General features: G+C 40.7%; 1 protein-coding gene across 1 annotated transcript in view; it reads right to left on the bottom strand.

Moving 5' to 3' along the window:
• Positions 1–522: 522 nt before the first annotated feature.
• The window catches only part of RTTN (rotatin), a 157,079-nt gene continuing 140,770 nt past the window's right edge, over positions 523–16,831 (bottom strand). Inside the window, exons 44-49 of the mRNA XM_044242826.1 lie at positions 14,647–14,773; positions 11,695–11,897; positions 8,473–8,740; positions 2,992–3,095; positions 1,852–1,921; positions 523–935 (exon numbers count right to left, since the gene is read on the bottom strand). Coding sequence (XP_044098761.1) covers positions 850–935; positions 1,852–1,921; positions 2,992–3,095; positions 8,473–8,740; positions 11,695–11,897; positions 14,647–14,773 — 858 coding nt within the window. The 3' untranslated portion in view covers positions 523–849. The remainder of the gene's footprint in view (positions 936–1,851; positions 1,922–2,991; positions 3,096–8,472; positions 8,741–11,694; positions 11,898–14,646; positions 14,774–16,831) is intronic.

Genomic DNA, 16,831 nt, shown 5'->3' with positions numbered 1-16,831 from the left:
ATTGATCAGTACTTAAATGACATTGGTGTAATTTCTCAGTTCAAAACTAACATTCACTAAGAGTTATTACACGATGAATATTTGACAGAACTTATTCCTGCTAGATTTTTTTAAGTCTTATTCTTTGTGATGTTTTGGCTGAGCTAGAATTTGAACCTAGGCCTACCTGATCGTAAATTCATTTCTTCCTTCTTTATTACACAGCATTTCAGAAGTCTAAAGGTGAAAATAATAAAACATAGCAAGTTTACAAGTCATATGGAAATCAGTTAGTATCATTAAAAACTGCATAAAGAAGCTACTGACAAAACTACAGACATTTATATATAAATATCTCTTTACCAGTGTGTATACTCTGGGCAATACAAAGGTTTGAGAAACAAGGATTTGTACTGACAAGAGCCAAATTCCATGTAAAAATTTAAGGCAATAAAGGAAATCAGAACATCCTGTCTTCTTCCAGTTACTAAAATTTATATTCATGAGACTGATAAAAGTCTGCAAGCAGCAATTACTAGTCAATTTTGTTTCTAAAAATATTTTATTAAATAACTGTTAAATAAGATTTTACAAAGCAAATTGCATAGAAAAAGGTAAAAATGTTTATGTTCCCAAAACTTTCCATGTCCTTTGTCCATCATCTTCTTGTCAGCTGCTCTTACTCAGAGAGAGCTGGTACGAAGGGACAGAGCTGAGATGTCCCCGTCTGTTTCTCGTCAGGCAGGAAGGGCACAGCACCCTGCAGGGATTTAGCGTGTCTCCAGGTAACAGTGGCTACACAGAGCTTGCTTCTAAGTTGGCTCACCTGTCTGGCGGCCATCAGTCTCAGGCAGGAGACTCTCACATCACTCAGGAAGAGTTAAGAAGCTGAACGAGGTTTTCAAGACATTTCAAGTAATAGGCATTTAGAGGGGTTTCTTCTGAGTTTGAGAAAGCTGAGAGAGAAAAATAAAGAGTATGGAAAAATAAGTTTATTAAATTTAGTACTGCACTTAAGAATAGACAATTTCTATTTATTTTTATTTTTAGCTTTTTATAGCCAAAAAGTATAAACAAACACCAATATACCTCCATAATGGCTGGCATTACCTATAGCCCCACAAGAATGCCTTGCTTTATGTACTTATCACCCCTCAAATGCACAAATTCTAACATTACTACCTCTAGAAACTCACGGTCACAGTGAGAAACAAACTGAAAAATCCACAAACCAGTTATAAAAAATCAGGCTATAAAAGCACAAATTAATAACAGACTTAATACAGTACAAGAAAGACACAGTACAGTGCTTTGGCATAAAAAGTGTTCAAAGAATAATGCTCACTGAAAACTGGTGTCACTTAAAATGAATCAGGAACCGTAAAAAGAAAAACCCTGCTTCCTATCATAATCACATCACCGGGCTGAGAGGATAGAGGGGCAACTCGATCTATTCTCGGTAGACTGTAATTCAACTACCTGATGTTAGATCAAAGTTTTCTGTTCAAGGTCAATTCTAATTGGGCCCAGTTCTTATCACCTCAGAACACATTACAGCACAGAGGTAGCCACTGGCAAAGGAAGTTTAGTGCATGAAAAAGAAAACGAATTGCAGAAAGATCAAAGACATATTTTAAGAAATTATCTCTCAAACCTTCATCTAGCAAAACAATTTATTATTTAAAAAGGTGACATAAATGAAAAGTAGGGACCAGATATCAGCACATTTTATAGTGCTTCAATAAAAAAGCTCCTCAAACATCAGTGTAGAAAACTGTCATCTTGCTGTGAAGTATCCAATGATTCATTAATCAGGGAATCCGCTTAATAGCTTCCAAGTTTAACCGTAATCTCTTTCGTAACAGAACTTACTTTTCTTTGCTAAGGAATATGCTTCATCCACTCTTCTCTTTATTGATGGATTTTTCAAAGTTGTTTTTGCCTGCAGGTAACACAGAGCAATGCATTAGTTAAATTTATTCCCATAAGCTGCGGATCCGGGTACCACAGTGCTAATGCTGCCAGCACAGCCCTCAGCGGAGTATTACGAAGATGACGGCGGAGCTAGGGAAGAACGACTGAGCACATCCCACTGTGTGTCACCCACGTCCTTCCCTCCCTCACTTACTCCTTCTCTGGAGCTCCATGTGCTTCTCTCCTGGCCCTTCTCCCCTAACCTCAAGGCTTAAAGGAAGATTCAGTCTTGGTTTCAATATTCCATATGCCCTCACAGCCCAGATTTCAGATGAAGCGTATCAAACAGTACCAGTTGTAACTGCAGAGTAACTGCAGAGCGTCAACGCCTGTGCTAAGCCCTGGGGACACACGTAAAAGCCACGGCACTGCCTCTGGCCTCCTGGACCCTGTCACCAGCCAGCAGGGGAAGCAAGCAGCACAGACACGGGACAGACAGCCACGAGCAGCATTTGGGGATGGTATCGATCCCAGCGTGGTCTGTCACTTGGCCACTACTTGATTGTAGACATACGAGGGCATTTCTCTCAGGAACGAGATGTCTGCAGTCAAAGAGAAGCCCAAAGGCCAGGGAGAGCAAGGACAGGTCCCCACCTGCGGATCGCTCCCCTGGGGCTGGTCCTGGGCTACAGCCTCACAAGAACCAAGTTTTCTCAAAACTCAGTAATAGCACAGGCTAGAACAAGAGGACTCACACAGCTGGGTAAAACTCCATTATCTGGTTTTATTTCAGGATGCCTTTTTCCTTAATACATCTTTTAGCAGAAATGATCTATACTAATATTAAATTAGTATGCCAAATCGATTTATATTGACAGGGAAAATTCACCCCAAAGAGACACCTTTTTGAAATGAGACCTCCTGTTAATTAAATGAAAAAGATTTCAACTGATGGCTCACTAATTGTATAAATGCACAAGACAACAAGGTCTTTGAGTTCACTTTTTCTCCCTTGCTGGTGCCCCGCCAGTATCCCTGGATGTACCCTCAGAGCCTCGGTATTTGCCCCCGGCTAGAACAAGGACTTTAAAAACTGACCTTTTGATAATTGTGAATCAGAGCCCAAAGCGCAGCTGCTCCAATCCTCTGAGCATTTTGATTCTCGCTTTCCAGACAGGCAGCTAGCACACTAATGACTTTTTCTAATAATAAACACATTAGGGAAAAAAAAAAAGTTCAGTCCCAGACATTACAATGTATTCTGATCTTGGACTAGTCAGCTCCTCTCTTTCCCCATCAGAACACACACAAAGCTGGTGTCACTAGACTCTGAGGGAAGGACACTGACTCTGTGGGGGAGGACAACCTCCAAACAAATTATTTTCATGACAGGCAGAGAACAGTCAGGGAAGCCGTGGCAGCCTAATTTTTTTGGCCCTAATTCAACAACAGCACATTCATTTAAACAACAATAGTGGAGAAGTAAGTAATTACACAAAGAGTCGTATAAATGAGCTGTTCAATTACAGCTCACATTTTGATGTGCAGGAGAACAGATTTGCTCTGATGATAAATTATAAAGACTATTATAAGAACATCAACAGCATGGGTTACCATATAAAACAATAATCAAGAAATGCGAAATTAGTTAAGCTTTTTAAAAAAGGACTAAGCATTTTAGAGAAATGTTTTCGTGTATGTATATGTCAGAGGAAAAAGTAATTTAAAGGCACATCAACACACGAGGTATGTCCCCTTTTTGCAAAGCTAGCCAGAGTATGAAATCAAGACTTACAAATTACCTGTAGCAGCCTAATCGTTTACGTGAAGATGAAAAGTTCAGTCCCAAGGAAACTGTCAGGGTGTTTCAGACCAATATATGAACCTATCTTATTACTTATTTTTATATATATCATTAAATTGTATAAAATTATTTTTCCTCTCCAATGTATGTTTAAAAACATGTAGCATTTTCAAGGGCCGCTCTGGGAGCTCTCAGCATGTAGAACGACTCCTCACTCCACCACATGCGTCTCATTACACCGTACCCTGGTTGAGGGCAAAACGTGCGTCTGCTCACTGATGAATATTTCAACCCTAGTGCCAGTTTATTTTAGGGCCTTTATAAATACTATCTGGATGAAAGATTCCATAACTAAAGCAACAAAAATGCTGTTTTGGTAATTCTGTTTAGTTTTTAAAGAAATTTTAAATGTTCTACAGAGAAAAAAAAAGCTGCTCCATAAAGTAACTTCTGTATAGCTGAGGGATAGTGTGGAAGGTACATATAGGTGCTGAACTTTCCTGCCAACTACCCCTACTCCTTACCACACCTCCACCTTCCCTAGTTTCCCTTGATGTTCCCATACCCTAACTTTCCCTAACTAGCCTATATAAATAGTTATCTGATGAAATTTGTTACATGAGGTTGTAGGTGGCAGCTGGCACTCTTAGGGCACATCATGCAATTAAAGGGTGGTTCCCAGGTGATTCTCTGAGTATCACCAAGTGATATTTTTACATAGTGTACTAAACACTCAGAACATACAAGCTATAATCTAAGTAAGTTGATAATAACTCCCTTCACCAGTTACTATCTCTTAGGCATTTTTAATAAAGTATATATATATAGATCAATTAATATGGTCTCCCCAATGATGATGTAACTAGGTCAATTTAAAAAATATATTTCACTGTGAAATACAGCATGCATACAAAAAAGGCACATTAAACATTTTTAACTAATGGGTTGTCCATTAACCAATGAATGGATAAAGAAGATGTGGGGTATATCTACAATAGAATATCATGCAGCCATCAAAAAAAAATGAAATCTTCCTATTTGCAACAACCTGGATGGAACTACAGGATATTACACTAAGAAAATAAGTCAATCAGACAAAGACAATTATCATATCTCACTGGTATGTGGAATCTAAGAAACAAGGCAGAGGATCATAGGGGAAGAGAGGAAAAAATGAAATAAGATGAAACTAGAGAGGGAGACAAACCATAAGAGACTCCTAATCATAGGAAATAAACTGAGGGTCGCTGGAGGGGAGGGGGGTAGGGGTAGGGGATAAATGGGTGATGGACTTTGGGGAGGGCATATGCTGTAATGAGCACTGGGTATTATAGAAGACGATGAATCACAGGCCTGTATCCCTGAAACAAATAATATATTGTATGTTAATTATTGGATTTAAATTTTTTAAAAAATTTAATTAAAAAAAGTTTAATAGGTATGAGGGGACAACGATATATACCTATAAATAACTTCAAGAGACTAGATAACAGTAAAATGTAGCTAGTTAAGTAGTAAATGATGAGTTTTAAATACCTATTACCTTTCTTTAATATATAATTGAGTTAATTACTTATTTAGGCATGTTGTATTCCTAGCTTGAAATCAGCTATATTAAAAGTATTTACACCATGAAAACCACAAATGCAACAAACCAGAGCTGAATTAATGGTAAAGCTGAAAGAGGTCTGTTTTATGACTATATTTTGCATAAAGGTGAGAAATAGTTTTCGCAGTATATTACAAATTAGATTTAATGACAACACACCGATTGGGAGAAAAGCCAACCGGGATGCGATTCCGTGTGTCACACCATGATGCGACCGCAGCCACACATGGGCTTACAGACACAAGAGCTCAGTAAACGGCCCCCACGCTGTGCTCCCATGGCCGGTACAGATATATTCATAGAATTTGTTTAGTTATTATTTCAAATCTTTCCATTTTCCATTTTCCTACCGCCTGCAAACATTTCCAGGCTGGCAATTTACTTATCTAAACATGGCATAAATCAATTTATCTTTAAATCTGTGACTTTAATTCCGGTGTCCGAAGCCTGGGCAGACGAGCTGGTGTCCCCCCTGCTGGCTCTCACTCCTGTCGACGCAGCTCCTGCTCTGCTGGGTCACAGGTCACCACACCCTGGTTAATACTTTTTGAAAACAGGTGGCGGTTCTCTGAGGCCCAGTTCGCACTTGCCCTCCCTCCGTCAGAGCGGCAGAGAGCCTGTGTGGAGCACCCGGAGCCACTGTCACTCCAGGTTTGGCTCAAACCAAGGTCACAGGCCACTCAGGCTCTACGCCTCTGGGGTACCCATGCTCACACTTGTTTTTCTGGTCTTTATAATAATGTAAATAAGGGTTGGGGGACCAATTTAATTTTGATTCATCCTTCTCCTAAGAGCTTAGTTCTTTGGAGTTCTACCTTAATACAAACAAAATGGCCCATGAACTCTCCATCTTAGACATTCTTGACTTGTTCCCAGATTCCTTGGCATGTCTGAACCGAAGCCAAGCATACAATGTTAGTAAATGTCCTTGAAACAAAAAATACACACTTCATATATATATTTTGTGTCTCTCTAAGGCATAAACTTTCAATCAAAATTGGCCTGGGAGCTTCCCACTATCTTTTCAGTTCTTTGATTTTTTTTTTTTTTAACAGTGAATTTTGACATATTTTATCTAGCATAATTTTATTGTTTTCAGAGGAGTCCTTGCCTGAAATTACCAGAAATAAGGAGTATTCTAGCTCTACTTCTAAAGTAAGGTCAAGCCCCATAACTCACTCCATTTCTAACCATCAAAACCAGAGGTAGGGCACTCATGATCAGAGTTTTTGCAGTCTTACCTGGTAGATTTTTAAGCTAGCTGACTCTGCTAAGCCCTCCCTCTGGATGCCCAAGGGGAAATAGGAGGCAGTGTCTGTGACATGCCTTCAAAGGTCCATACAAAAACCGCACAGTTGCTGCCTCCTATTCCTGCCTTGGAGGCCCCCGATCTCATGTCTCTGGGGCTGAGGAAGCTCCTCCTTACCAAAAGTTTGTCCAACTGTTTTAAGCTAAGGAGGAAGAGAGCATCACTATTAAAAAGAAATGCTAAAAATAAATCCAGGGGGAAAATGTAGACTTCTCCTTGAATTCCCTAAAGCCCATCCTTTTTCTGACTCTCTCAATAATAAAATTGTAGTGAGTAGTCCCAAAGAAAAACTTCTTCTGAGAAAAATGAGTAATAGGTGATAGCAGGCCTGGGAACAGACCCGTCACCTATCTATCGCACTGCCCTATGAGGCAGGGCCTGTCACTAGCCTCACTTTACCCACATGAGGACTGAGGCACACACCTCAAACGGCAGCCGTCGCAGCATCAGTGGAGGAACTACAGAAAAGCAGAGCTCAAATCCACAGCTCATTTCGCAAAGTTAAAAGCTGACCGAGCTTCTAAAATCTCTCCCTGTATTTCCAACAATTCCATAATTACCAGAAAAAGAGAATCACCATTGCATACACAGCAGGAAATAGGCAGAATCATTGCCACTCACTCAGAAAACTCCATGTGTCCTGCAAAAATACCTCAAAGAAAGATTAAGTAAAAAAATGAAAGGAAAACAGAATTAATCTCTCTGGAGCATCGACTATGTACCATAAATTGTACTGGTAGTTTATGTGTGTTTATAAACTGATTTCTACCAAACCAAGAGAGGATTATTTTACAGATTAAAAACTAGACCTAGAGAAGCTGTCCCAGGTGCCTCTGGAGTGAGCACACAAGGGTCGGCACATCACACCGGTTCCACACCAGGTGTGTGGAAGTCTAGACTCCACCTCTGATTTCCCCCCAAATCAATGCAATGGAACCTTATAAAACTCCCTCCCTATAAAAGTCACACTCTCCTCACAGAGAAAGCACATGGTTGCAGAAACCGAAATTTCCATTTTCCTCCTTCTGCTTCAAAATTTTTCTGAATCCTCTCCCCCATCTGTCCTACCTCTCAGAGAATGAGGTCTCTGTAAGGCTAATGTCACCATGTGGTCGTGGGTTCTGAAGCCTCCAGCCGGAGCAGGGGCTCTTTCAATCACTGGACACTCCCTGAGTGCAGACTGTGACAGGCACAACTCCACGTGCTACAGAGAAACGCGAAGAAAAGAGACAAAAGCCTCTTGACCTCGTAAGAGCTAATGTTCTAATGCTGGGCAGACTAGGAATAAACAAATACGGGCTGAACACATATAGTATCTCAACGGTTGATAATGCTATGGAGAAAAATAAAACAGGCAGAGGAGACAGTGAGTGAGAGGAGAGGGGAGGAGGCAGGAAGAAGAATGTGAGCACTATCATGCTGACAGGTGGGTCTGGAAAGGCTTCACTGAGGCAGCATCTGCTCAGAGACCTAGAGGAGCGAGGGGGAGAGAGATGGGAGAAGTCAGGGCGCGGCCGGACAGGCCCACTCCATGCTCCTCTTCCCTGCTACCTCCTGGATCCAGTGTAGCCACCAGTGGCAAGACTTGTTAACCCTGAGGAGACTCCTGGAAGTCCCTGGAGGGCTGGAGCCACGTCTGGTTCACCTCTGAGGACGAGATCACACCTGATTCTTTCCAACGGCCTTTACCCTCCCACAGGGCCTTGTACACAGTGGTGCCTAATAAATACCTGACAAATTATTTATAAAACAATTCTGTGCTGTAATCTGAATGGAATACTCAAGGAATGACCACATGTATAACCAGATGCCTGTGTGTGCGCATGTGCGTGTGCTGTGGATCATGTGAATACTCACCATTAGCCAGGATCTTGGGCTTATTGGCAGGACTGAAGCAAATATTATGAAAGATAAGAAGTGGTATGGAAGGGCTGCTCTTGTGCTTATATTTGCTCATCTCTGTAAGTAAGTCTAAACAGCCATCCAGCCTCAGGATCATTTGTTGCCCGTCTTCTCCAAATGATATATTCAGGAGTAATTTCAACCAAAGAATGGTCAGATTACTGAGATGCTTATTTCCTCCTTTCGGCAATGTTAGAGATAGAAAGTTCTGTAAGAAGTTACTCTGTGGGTAAATAGAGAGAATATTATTTTCTTTCTGAGTCTTTTCATTATTTTCCTTGTCCCTTGGAGACCAATTAACTAGAATTCTGCTCTTCCTTTCCACAACCTTAATCCCTCTTTCCTCCTAACACCTACCTTCCAAATACTCCATCTATATTGTTTCCAAGTATAAGTGAAAAAGTTAAAGGGCAAAAAATAGTGCTCAAATTTTAATTCTTATAATTCTTTCCTGATGATGGATAAGTAACTACATATAGTCAACTCTTAATTATTTAGGATGGATAATTCGGTTTGGGGATTATTTTAGGCCTCTTGAGTTTTCTCTTTCTGTCTGCCTTCTGGCAATTTTGCTGCTCATTAAAGCTATCCTATGGGGAGGAAAAAGAAACAAAACCCAAATCAGTCTTGGATACCAGTTAACAACTCTACTAGTACTAAAGAGATATGAATCTAAGCATTCTTAAAAATTTTTTTTTAAATCTCTGTGTACATCTTATATTCACTTTAACCATTTACCTTCACAGATAATTTCTCATGGCTACATGCCATTTTAGTAAACTTGGAAATGAATACCAAAAATATCAGTTAGATATTTTGATCAGGGTACAGAAATATGATCACTGAACTTTCATAAATGTCCAGAGTACCTCTCATTTCTCTCCTGCTTAATAATCTATTCTGGCCTATTTCCTGGGTTCTCCTGCACCTAAATCAAGATGCTGGCTCGAATCTATAACTTAAATTTAACACTTTTACACAGAAGGACTCCCAGTCTAAAAATGAAATGGTAAGAAAATACTAAGTCACTATATTTTATACCTGAAACTAGTATTACCTTACATATGTTAACTAACTGGAATTTAAATAAAAATTTAAAAAAACAAAAAATAAAAAACGGAAACGAAACGAGCAACAGAAATGTTAGCAACACAACCCAAGCAACAAGCAAACTGCAGAACTATAGGCCCACTTCGTACTGTACTTGCCACCACTCACAGCTACTTCTCATAGCTCAGTCCAAATTAATGCTTTTTAGATTTATCCCTTGCCTTTCCCGTTCAGATAGATTCTGCCACGATATTGGAGATTTGGGGTTGACACTAGTAATGAAATATATGGTAGTTCCTTAAATTATAAATATTCTATAGCATTCCTTCTTTTTGCTAGAGCTAAAGATGCTTTTAGACAACTCCCTATACTGATATGGTGGAAAGAAACTAGACATTTTAGAATCTCAGCTGTACAACAGTGCTAGCTACATTTTCTCTGCCTATGGATGAGTAATGGAGAGGTATAAATATAGTGCCCGGGGCTCATTATGACAAAGCAGCAGGGGAAGGCTCAGGGGTTGCCTAATTAGAGCAGAGGAAAAACAACTTGATTGAGCCGCACCTGAAACAGAGTCCAATGAAATATACATCAAAATATGCTTGAGCACAGTAACACAGCCTGAGACTGGAAGACACCATCAAGATCATGTTTAACCTGAGAAGTTTACAAATGAAGCTTAGGGAGAGAAGGTCTCCAGCTCAAAGTCACATGTCAGACCCAAGACTAGCAGTCATTTGGGAGTTCCTACTCTACTTCACCCATGTGCTCTACAGGGAGGTGGCAGGAAGCCGTACCCCCAGTCTGTGCTCCCACAACACACATGCTAATGGCACCACACACGGCCGGCTCAGCAGGACTTCACATGTATATCCAGCCCTATGCCAGCAAATAAACAGCTACTTCTGGCGGGAGTAGTGGGTCCCTTGATTTGCATCCCTTGTCGGCTCACGCAGGGTGAGTATTCCCACCGTGACTGATTTCAAGATAGCAATGTGATGTCAACTGGGTCACAAAATTCCTGAAAATCAGCAATGACACTCATGAGCCAGCCCGAGTTAGCTCCAACAGACCACTGAAAAGACTGTTCCTTAGTCATAACTGCTATTTATTTGGAGACTGCCGTTGGAGTGGGGTGTTTTGGGGTGGGTGGAGGATGGGGAGCTGACACAATAGAGGAAAAGGAGACTGAATTCTTATGAATGCTGTTAACTTTTATAATTTATCTTGGCGTCCATGTAAAAGAAACCGAAACAAACCACAGATCACATTATAACAGATAATGTGATCATAGTCACATCCTAAAGGATCTTCCAAATTACGGATTCTGTTCATACATATCTAAATATAACCTCACTGAACATGTGTACTAAAATTTGTTTAACTCATTCAATCCATTGAAAAGTACCCTAGGGTAAAATCAGTGATAAGAAGTCAGGTATTGGCACTAGAGTCCCAGAGGACTGATAACATCACCTATTGTGTCATAAAGAAGTTAGGTTTAAGTGAGGAGAAGCGGCTATGACTTCACACACCATTTTGACAATGTAAATTGAACAGAAATTGTTACTGCTCAATTTGGTCTACATAAAGACCAATACATTACTTTTATGATCTCAAATAAATGTAAGACAGCTGTCTTTCTAAAGCCCTCATTTTTAGAGAGATAAAATATAATGTAGAAGCTAAGAAGATAAACGAAAAGGAAATGGAATGATCATACTGTCACTTTTCATGTGTCATCTATCACCTGGCTTTAAACAAAGTGAACCTTCTTAATCTTTTTAAAATCTTTTAAAATGTGATGTTTTGAAATCATAATAATTTAATCCTAGAAATTGAGTTCCAGATTTTTCATACGTGTTCTCGATTAGAAGGATTATTTTACTATCCTTCTCAAGATACAAAGGGGATGCCTGGGTGCCTCAGTCACTTAAGAGTCCGACTCTTGATTTTAGCTCAGGTCGTGGTCTCAGGGTCGAGCCCCATGTCAGGCTCCGTGCTCCACGGGGAGTCTGCTTGATATCCTCTCCCTCTCTTTCTCCCCCCTTCCCCACTCTCACATGCACTCTCTCTCTAAAATAAATTAATTTTAAAAAAGATATGAAAGAGAGATTAAGTACTTACTTTCTGAATTACTCCTTTACAGTCATGAGATAAAGCCAGATTTGAAAGAAACATAAAAACCATCTGCTGAACTACAGTGTTCTCAAGAGGCATCTGGGAAGCCAACTTCAGGATACACCCCATCAGAGATGCGCCAGGGGCTCCTCTATAAGCAGGCTGAACCGGATGTAGTCCATAACTTGACCAACAAAGAGAACTGCAACCTTAAAAAAAAAAAAAAAAAGAAACAGCCTATCACAATGTCTTCTTAGTTTCACTATTTAGTTAAAAAACCCTAAGTAGTGGGGTGCCTGGGTGGCTCAGTTGTTAAGCAGCTGCCTTCGGCTCAGGTCACGATCCCAGGGTCCTGGGATCGAGTCCCACATCAGGCTCCCTGCTCAGCAGGAAGCCTGCGTCTCCCTCTCCCACTCCCTCTGCTTGTGTTCCCTCTGTGTCTCTTTCTGTCAAGTAAAAAACAAAACAAAACAAACAAAAAAACAACCCTAAGCAGCGAAGCGTATCTGTCCATCAATCTATCAATGACTTATTCACTAACCTATGACCTGCATATGGGCACTAAAGGCTAGTGCTGATGCCTACATTCAGTCTACATTCAGTGAGGATCTGCCACCCTCACTGAAGGTATTCTTGATCTCAATAGGGCATTTTAAAACACTAAGTTTATTTTTTTTTAAAGAATAAGATATGCACAAGAAGTTTTTAAACGGTTCCTTAAAAAGACATCTAAAGAAAGACTTGTGTAGAAGAATAGAATTTTAGAAATGGAATGTAACTTGGTCTAATGCCTTCATTTCACAGAAGGAAAAAAAAAAAGAGGACACAAAAGTGCTGGGGTGTGGGCATGACAAATGACAGCAGCTATGTACGCTAACTAAGGGCACAGCTTCACAGAAGCCAGTGACTTGCTCGGAGGGACACAGCTCATAAGCACCAAGAGCCAGCAGTGGCGTCAACTGGTTTTCCAGGTCCAGTGTTTTCTCAATAAATTAAACAACCATACAGATTTATCATGGGAGTAAAATAATCATAAAGAATTAGAAATTCATCTCGCTGTACTATAAATCTAAAGAAAATTAACTTATGGAAGTCCATGCAAGGAGGCCAGCCTATGTATAACTAGACCAGAATCAAATACATTCTGCAAGATAAATTGATAAAAGGCAAGTAGACACAAATAATATAGTGATCTTTCCTCTACTCACACTACATAGCAGTAACCAAACAGCAAGGTTTCTATTAATCCACTAAATGATGCCTGAAAACAAACGAGATAGGAAAATAAAAGGTTTCTTCCTTGATTTAGGAATCTAACCACAATCTCATATTTACATCAATTTTAAGTATATAACTAACATAGATTATAAGTTCAAAAGACTCAAAAAATGTTTCTTTTGCTCAATATTTAGCAACTGATTCTTCTTTCCTGCTTCCTTCCCTAAACCCTCAACTAAGGCATGAAGGCGGGGGAAGAAGGACAAGGCACAGATGCAGCACCGGGCACATGGTCTACTGCACCGGCCGTGCTGTCAGGGGCAGGGAGCTGGAGGACACAGCCACAGGAGACTGTCCAAGCAGAAGAACGAGAAAGTCAGTGACAGAACAAAAACAAGGAAATTCTGTGCCATGGCGCACTCCACACACCACAGTGAAAGTTCAGGCATTAAAAACTTGAAAATCGGTTCCTGCTGGGGAGAGACAAGCTGAGTGGGCTCCAGGAACAGACAGCCCAGGGCTGGGGTGGAGGCCCATGTCTGACCATCAAGCACATGGTAGTGATGAGATGGACTCCAAATTGTTTTGAGTTCCAGTTCTTTCTCTGCATATCTTTCCACATTTGGAGAACCCAGCTGCTGAGCTGCTGAATGGTGGCTAGAAGAAAGCTCGCGCCCTTGCTGACCAGACCTTACGTGTATGACCCCGAGTTTCCAAGGGGAAATGAATACTGCCAGCAATCCTACTTCACCTCTCACCTCCTCCTCTTTTCTCAAATCACTCCCAGCCTCGCCTTGGCTCACTCTTAGCTGTCAGTCTCTAACAACGCATGGCCCTCAGCAGCTTCTCAATAAAACACCTGGTAAAGGCATGAAAAGAGGTGTCCCAAGGACACTAGTTATCACAAGGCCAACTGTATCCAGAGCTACCTTTCATCATGCCAGCTCCTGCTCTAAAATCTTTAGACGTTTTAACCTTTTTTAAAAACATTTATTTTATTTTTTCAGTGTTCCAAGATTCATAGTTTCTGCCCCACACCCAGTGCTCCACGCAATCCGTGTCCTCCTTAACACACCCCCCCCGGCCCAGGCTCACCCGTCCTCCATCCCCCTCCTTTCTAAAACCCTCAGTTTGTTTCTCACGTTCACAGTCTCTCACGGTTCATCTCCCCCTCCAGTTTACCCCAATTCAGTTTCCCTTTCCTTCTCCTAATGTCCTCTGTTATTCCTTATGCTCCACAAGTCAGTGAAACCATATGATAATTGACTCTCTCTGCTTGACTTATTTCACTCAGCATCATCTCCTCCAGTCCCATCCACGTTGATGCAAAAGTTGGGTACTCATCCTTTCTGAGGGCTGAGTAATATTCCATTGTATATATGGACCATATCTTCTTTATCCATTCATCTGTTGAAGACCTTTATTTGGTTTTTAAAGTTTTACATCATAATTTTCACTCTCTCAATTTTCCTATTAAATTCAATTTCTCACTGCCATATAACCAGGCAAGTATCTTCCCCCTCTCTTCCCTGAGCTGTCTAATGGCTCTTCCTATCTCAACAAACACATATTGAAGTATCTTACAGTACCTATGAAAAAATTTCCCTCTAACCAAGATACGTTCTATAAGTAGGAAAAACACTTCAAAATATGTATTTGTTTTTCCAGTCCACTTTAGCAATATTATATAAAATTAGTGGTTTAGTACACTCCTGAAAGGCAGTGTTGGGATCTATTTACCATTTGGAAAATTTGCAGTATAGACACAAAGTAGCTGCAGGGCAATTTGCATCAATGAATCATCCATCAAGAGCCAAGGCCAGAGAGAGTGTAAGACGGGAACAAGATGAGCTTCCAGAGCTGCTTCCTGTTGTGAAAAGGAAATGCAGACAGTGTTAGTCTGAATGTATGAAAACCTAAAATTAAAATCAAGTTAAAAAAACAAACCTGTTACCAACAAAAGGAGACAAAAACTGAATTTGTCTTTGTTCTGACTGGTGCCAGCTGGCACTGGAGCCCTGCGGGCGGATTCAGCACTTGCCCAGGACGGCCCTGACCACGAGCCCAACCAGTCTCGGGAAGTCCCTTCAACACCGGGTGGCCACAATACACAACTTAGGTAAGTAAAAATCGTTAAAGAAACAACTTCTCAACATGCAAGATGGTGACATCCCACCACACTGAATAAACTCTTATAAATACTCTGATACGGTTAAGAAATTGAATTTTCTGGTTAAGTAAACATTCTGATCAGTTCTAAGCTGTCCCCTCTACCTCCTCTCTCCTCTGTATGTATATGTGTGTACATCTGTCTAGTAAGTCTGGATAGATCAGAGGTAGACTACTGTTTGTAAATAATTTGAACACAGTAAAATTTAGTTAAAATAATATGCTAAATCAATAAATTCTTAAGTAACCCATAGTCTTTATTACAAAGATCAGTTACCCCCAAAACAATATTACATATACAATCTAACCGTTTGCAGTAAATGCAGCAATCGCTTATGTGAACAGGAATCACTAGGCAATTTACAGACCCATGCACTCACATGTCGGTACTTACATAAATACACACACCCTATCTAATTTTATGCAGCATCGATGGCAGAAGAGAGCGGGAAGTTATTCCCAGTATTCAACCCTCTCCCTAAGCTTTGAAGTCATTCCCAATGTTATCCCCAAAGTTATTCACTGCACACACACACACCCCCACGCCCATGAGCTTGGAACAGAGGCCTATGGTTTTATAGAGAAAACAGAAACAATTAGGTATAAGCTCTGTCTCTACTTTGTCATTTGGTTCACCTAGTTTATCTGTGTCTCCATCCAACCTGCCCTTCTTGCCCGGAAGTGAGGACTAGGTGTTCCTCTTTTGCTGGAGGTCAGAAAGACCATCTGTGTTCTGACACACAGCCTCCCCACTTCCTCAGGGATCTTTATCCAACAGTGAGTTCTTTTTTTCCTGTCTCTTTAATGACGAGCCCCCAGGTTGCTCTTTTCTGCTTATAGTCAAACAGTTTACATATTAGGAGAAGCAAACATACTAACTACTTGTAGGGCTATGTCCTAAGTTATTAAAGCTGCCTTTCATGACCAAGTTTCCAGAAAGGCTACTCTTCTTGCTGTCACTTTCCATCTCTTATTGAATCTTCAGCTTACTTCCATGTATCTTCTGCCCGGATGTTGCTAGCAAGACCAGCCTCAGCACTGGGGCATCTATTAAAGTCTGTTTCTTTTTCATTCCCATGCAGCCTCTCTACCCTGGGACATCTCCAAACTCTCCCCAGCACTCCTTTCCCAGTTGTTTTCTGCCTTCTCTTAAATACAGTTTCCACAGATATTTTCATACATAATCTCTTGGGAAACTTCCACAGTTTACACTGATAAATCCTAATACCCCCAAGCTATATCACCACTCAGAGCCCCAGAGCCTTGTCATCTACTGATTACCAGCCATTGCCCCCTGGATGCCCCAAAGACACTTTACACTACCATGTGTAAACCCAAACGTTACACTCTCTCAAGTCTACACTCTGTTCTATTATGTGCATTTACATTAAGGCAGAGCCTGGGAATCATTCTACATTTCTCTTTTCTCCTCAGTATCTCCCCACACTCCTTCCCTTCTCCACCTGTCCTAGCCGGGGTCTCATCATCTCCTGCCTACTCCAGTCCCCTACCTCTAACCTTGCCCACTGTCGTTTATCTCATAGCCACCATGATCTTCCCAGTATGGAAACTCTTTAACGTCCCATGTGCACAGATACTGGAGCAAGGCGGGCATGGGAGACTTGCTAACAGTTAGCACTGGGAATATCTTATGCTCCACAGGTAAGTTGGAACAGGAAAAGAAATTAAGAATCTTTGCCCCATAGGACTATATTTATACTCAAGAGTAATTTAAATACTCTTCTTCGAATTTATT

This window comes from Neovison vison, chromosome 3, assembly GCF_020171115.1.
Source record: "Neovison vison isolate M4711 chromosome 3, ASM_NN_V1, whole genome shotgun sequence".
Taxonomy (NCBI): Eukaryota; Metazoa; Chordata; class Mammalia; order Carnivora; family Mustelidae; genus Neogale; species Neogale vison.
The sequence above is the reverse complement of the archived record's forward strand: the minus strand, read 5'-3'. Positions and strand labels throughout refer to the sequence as shown.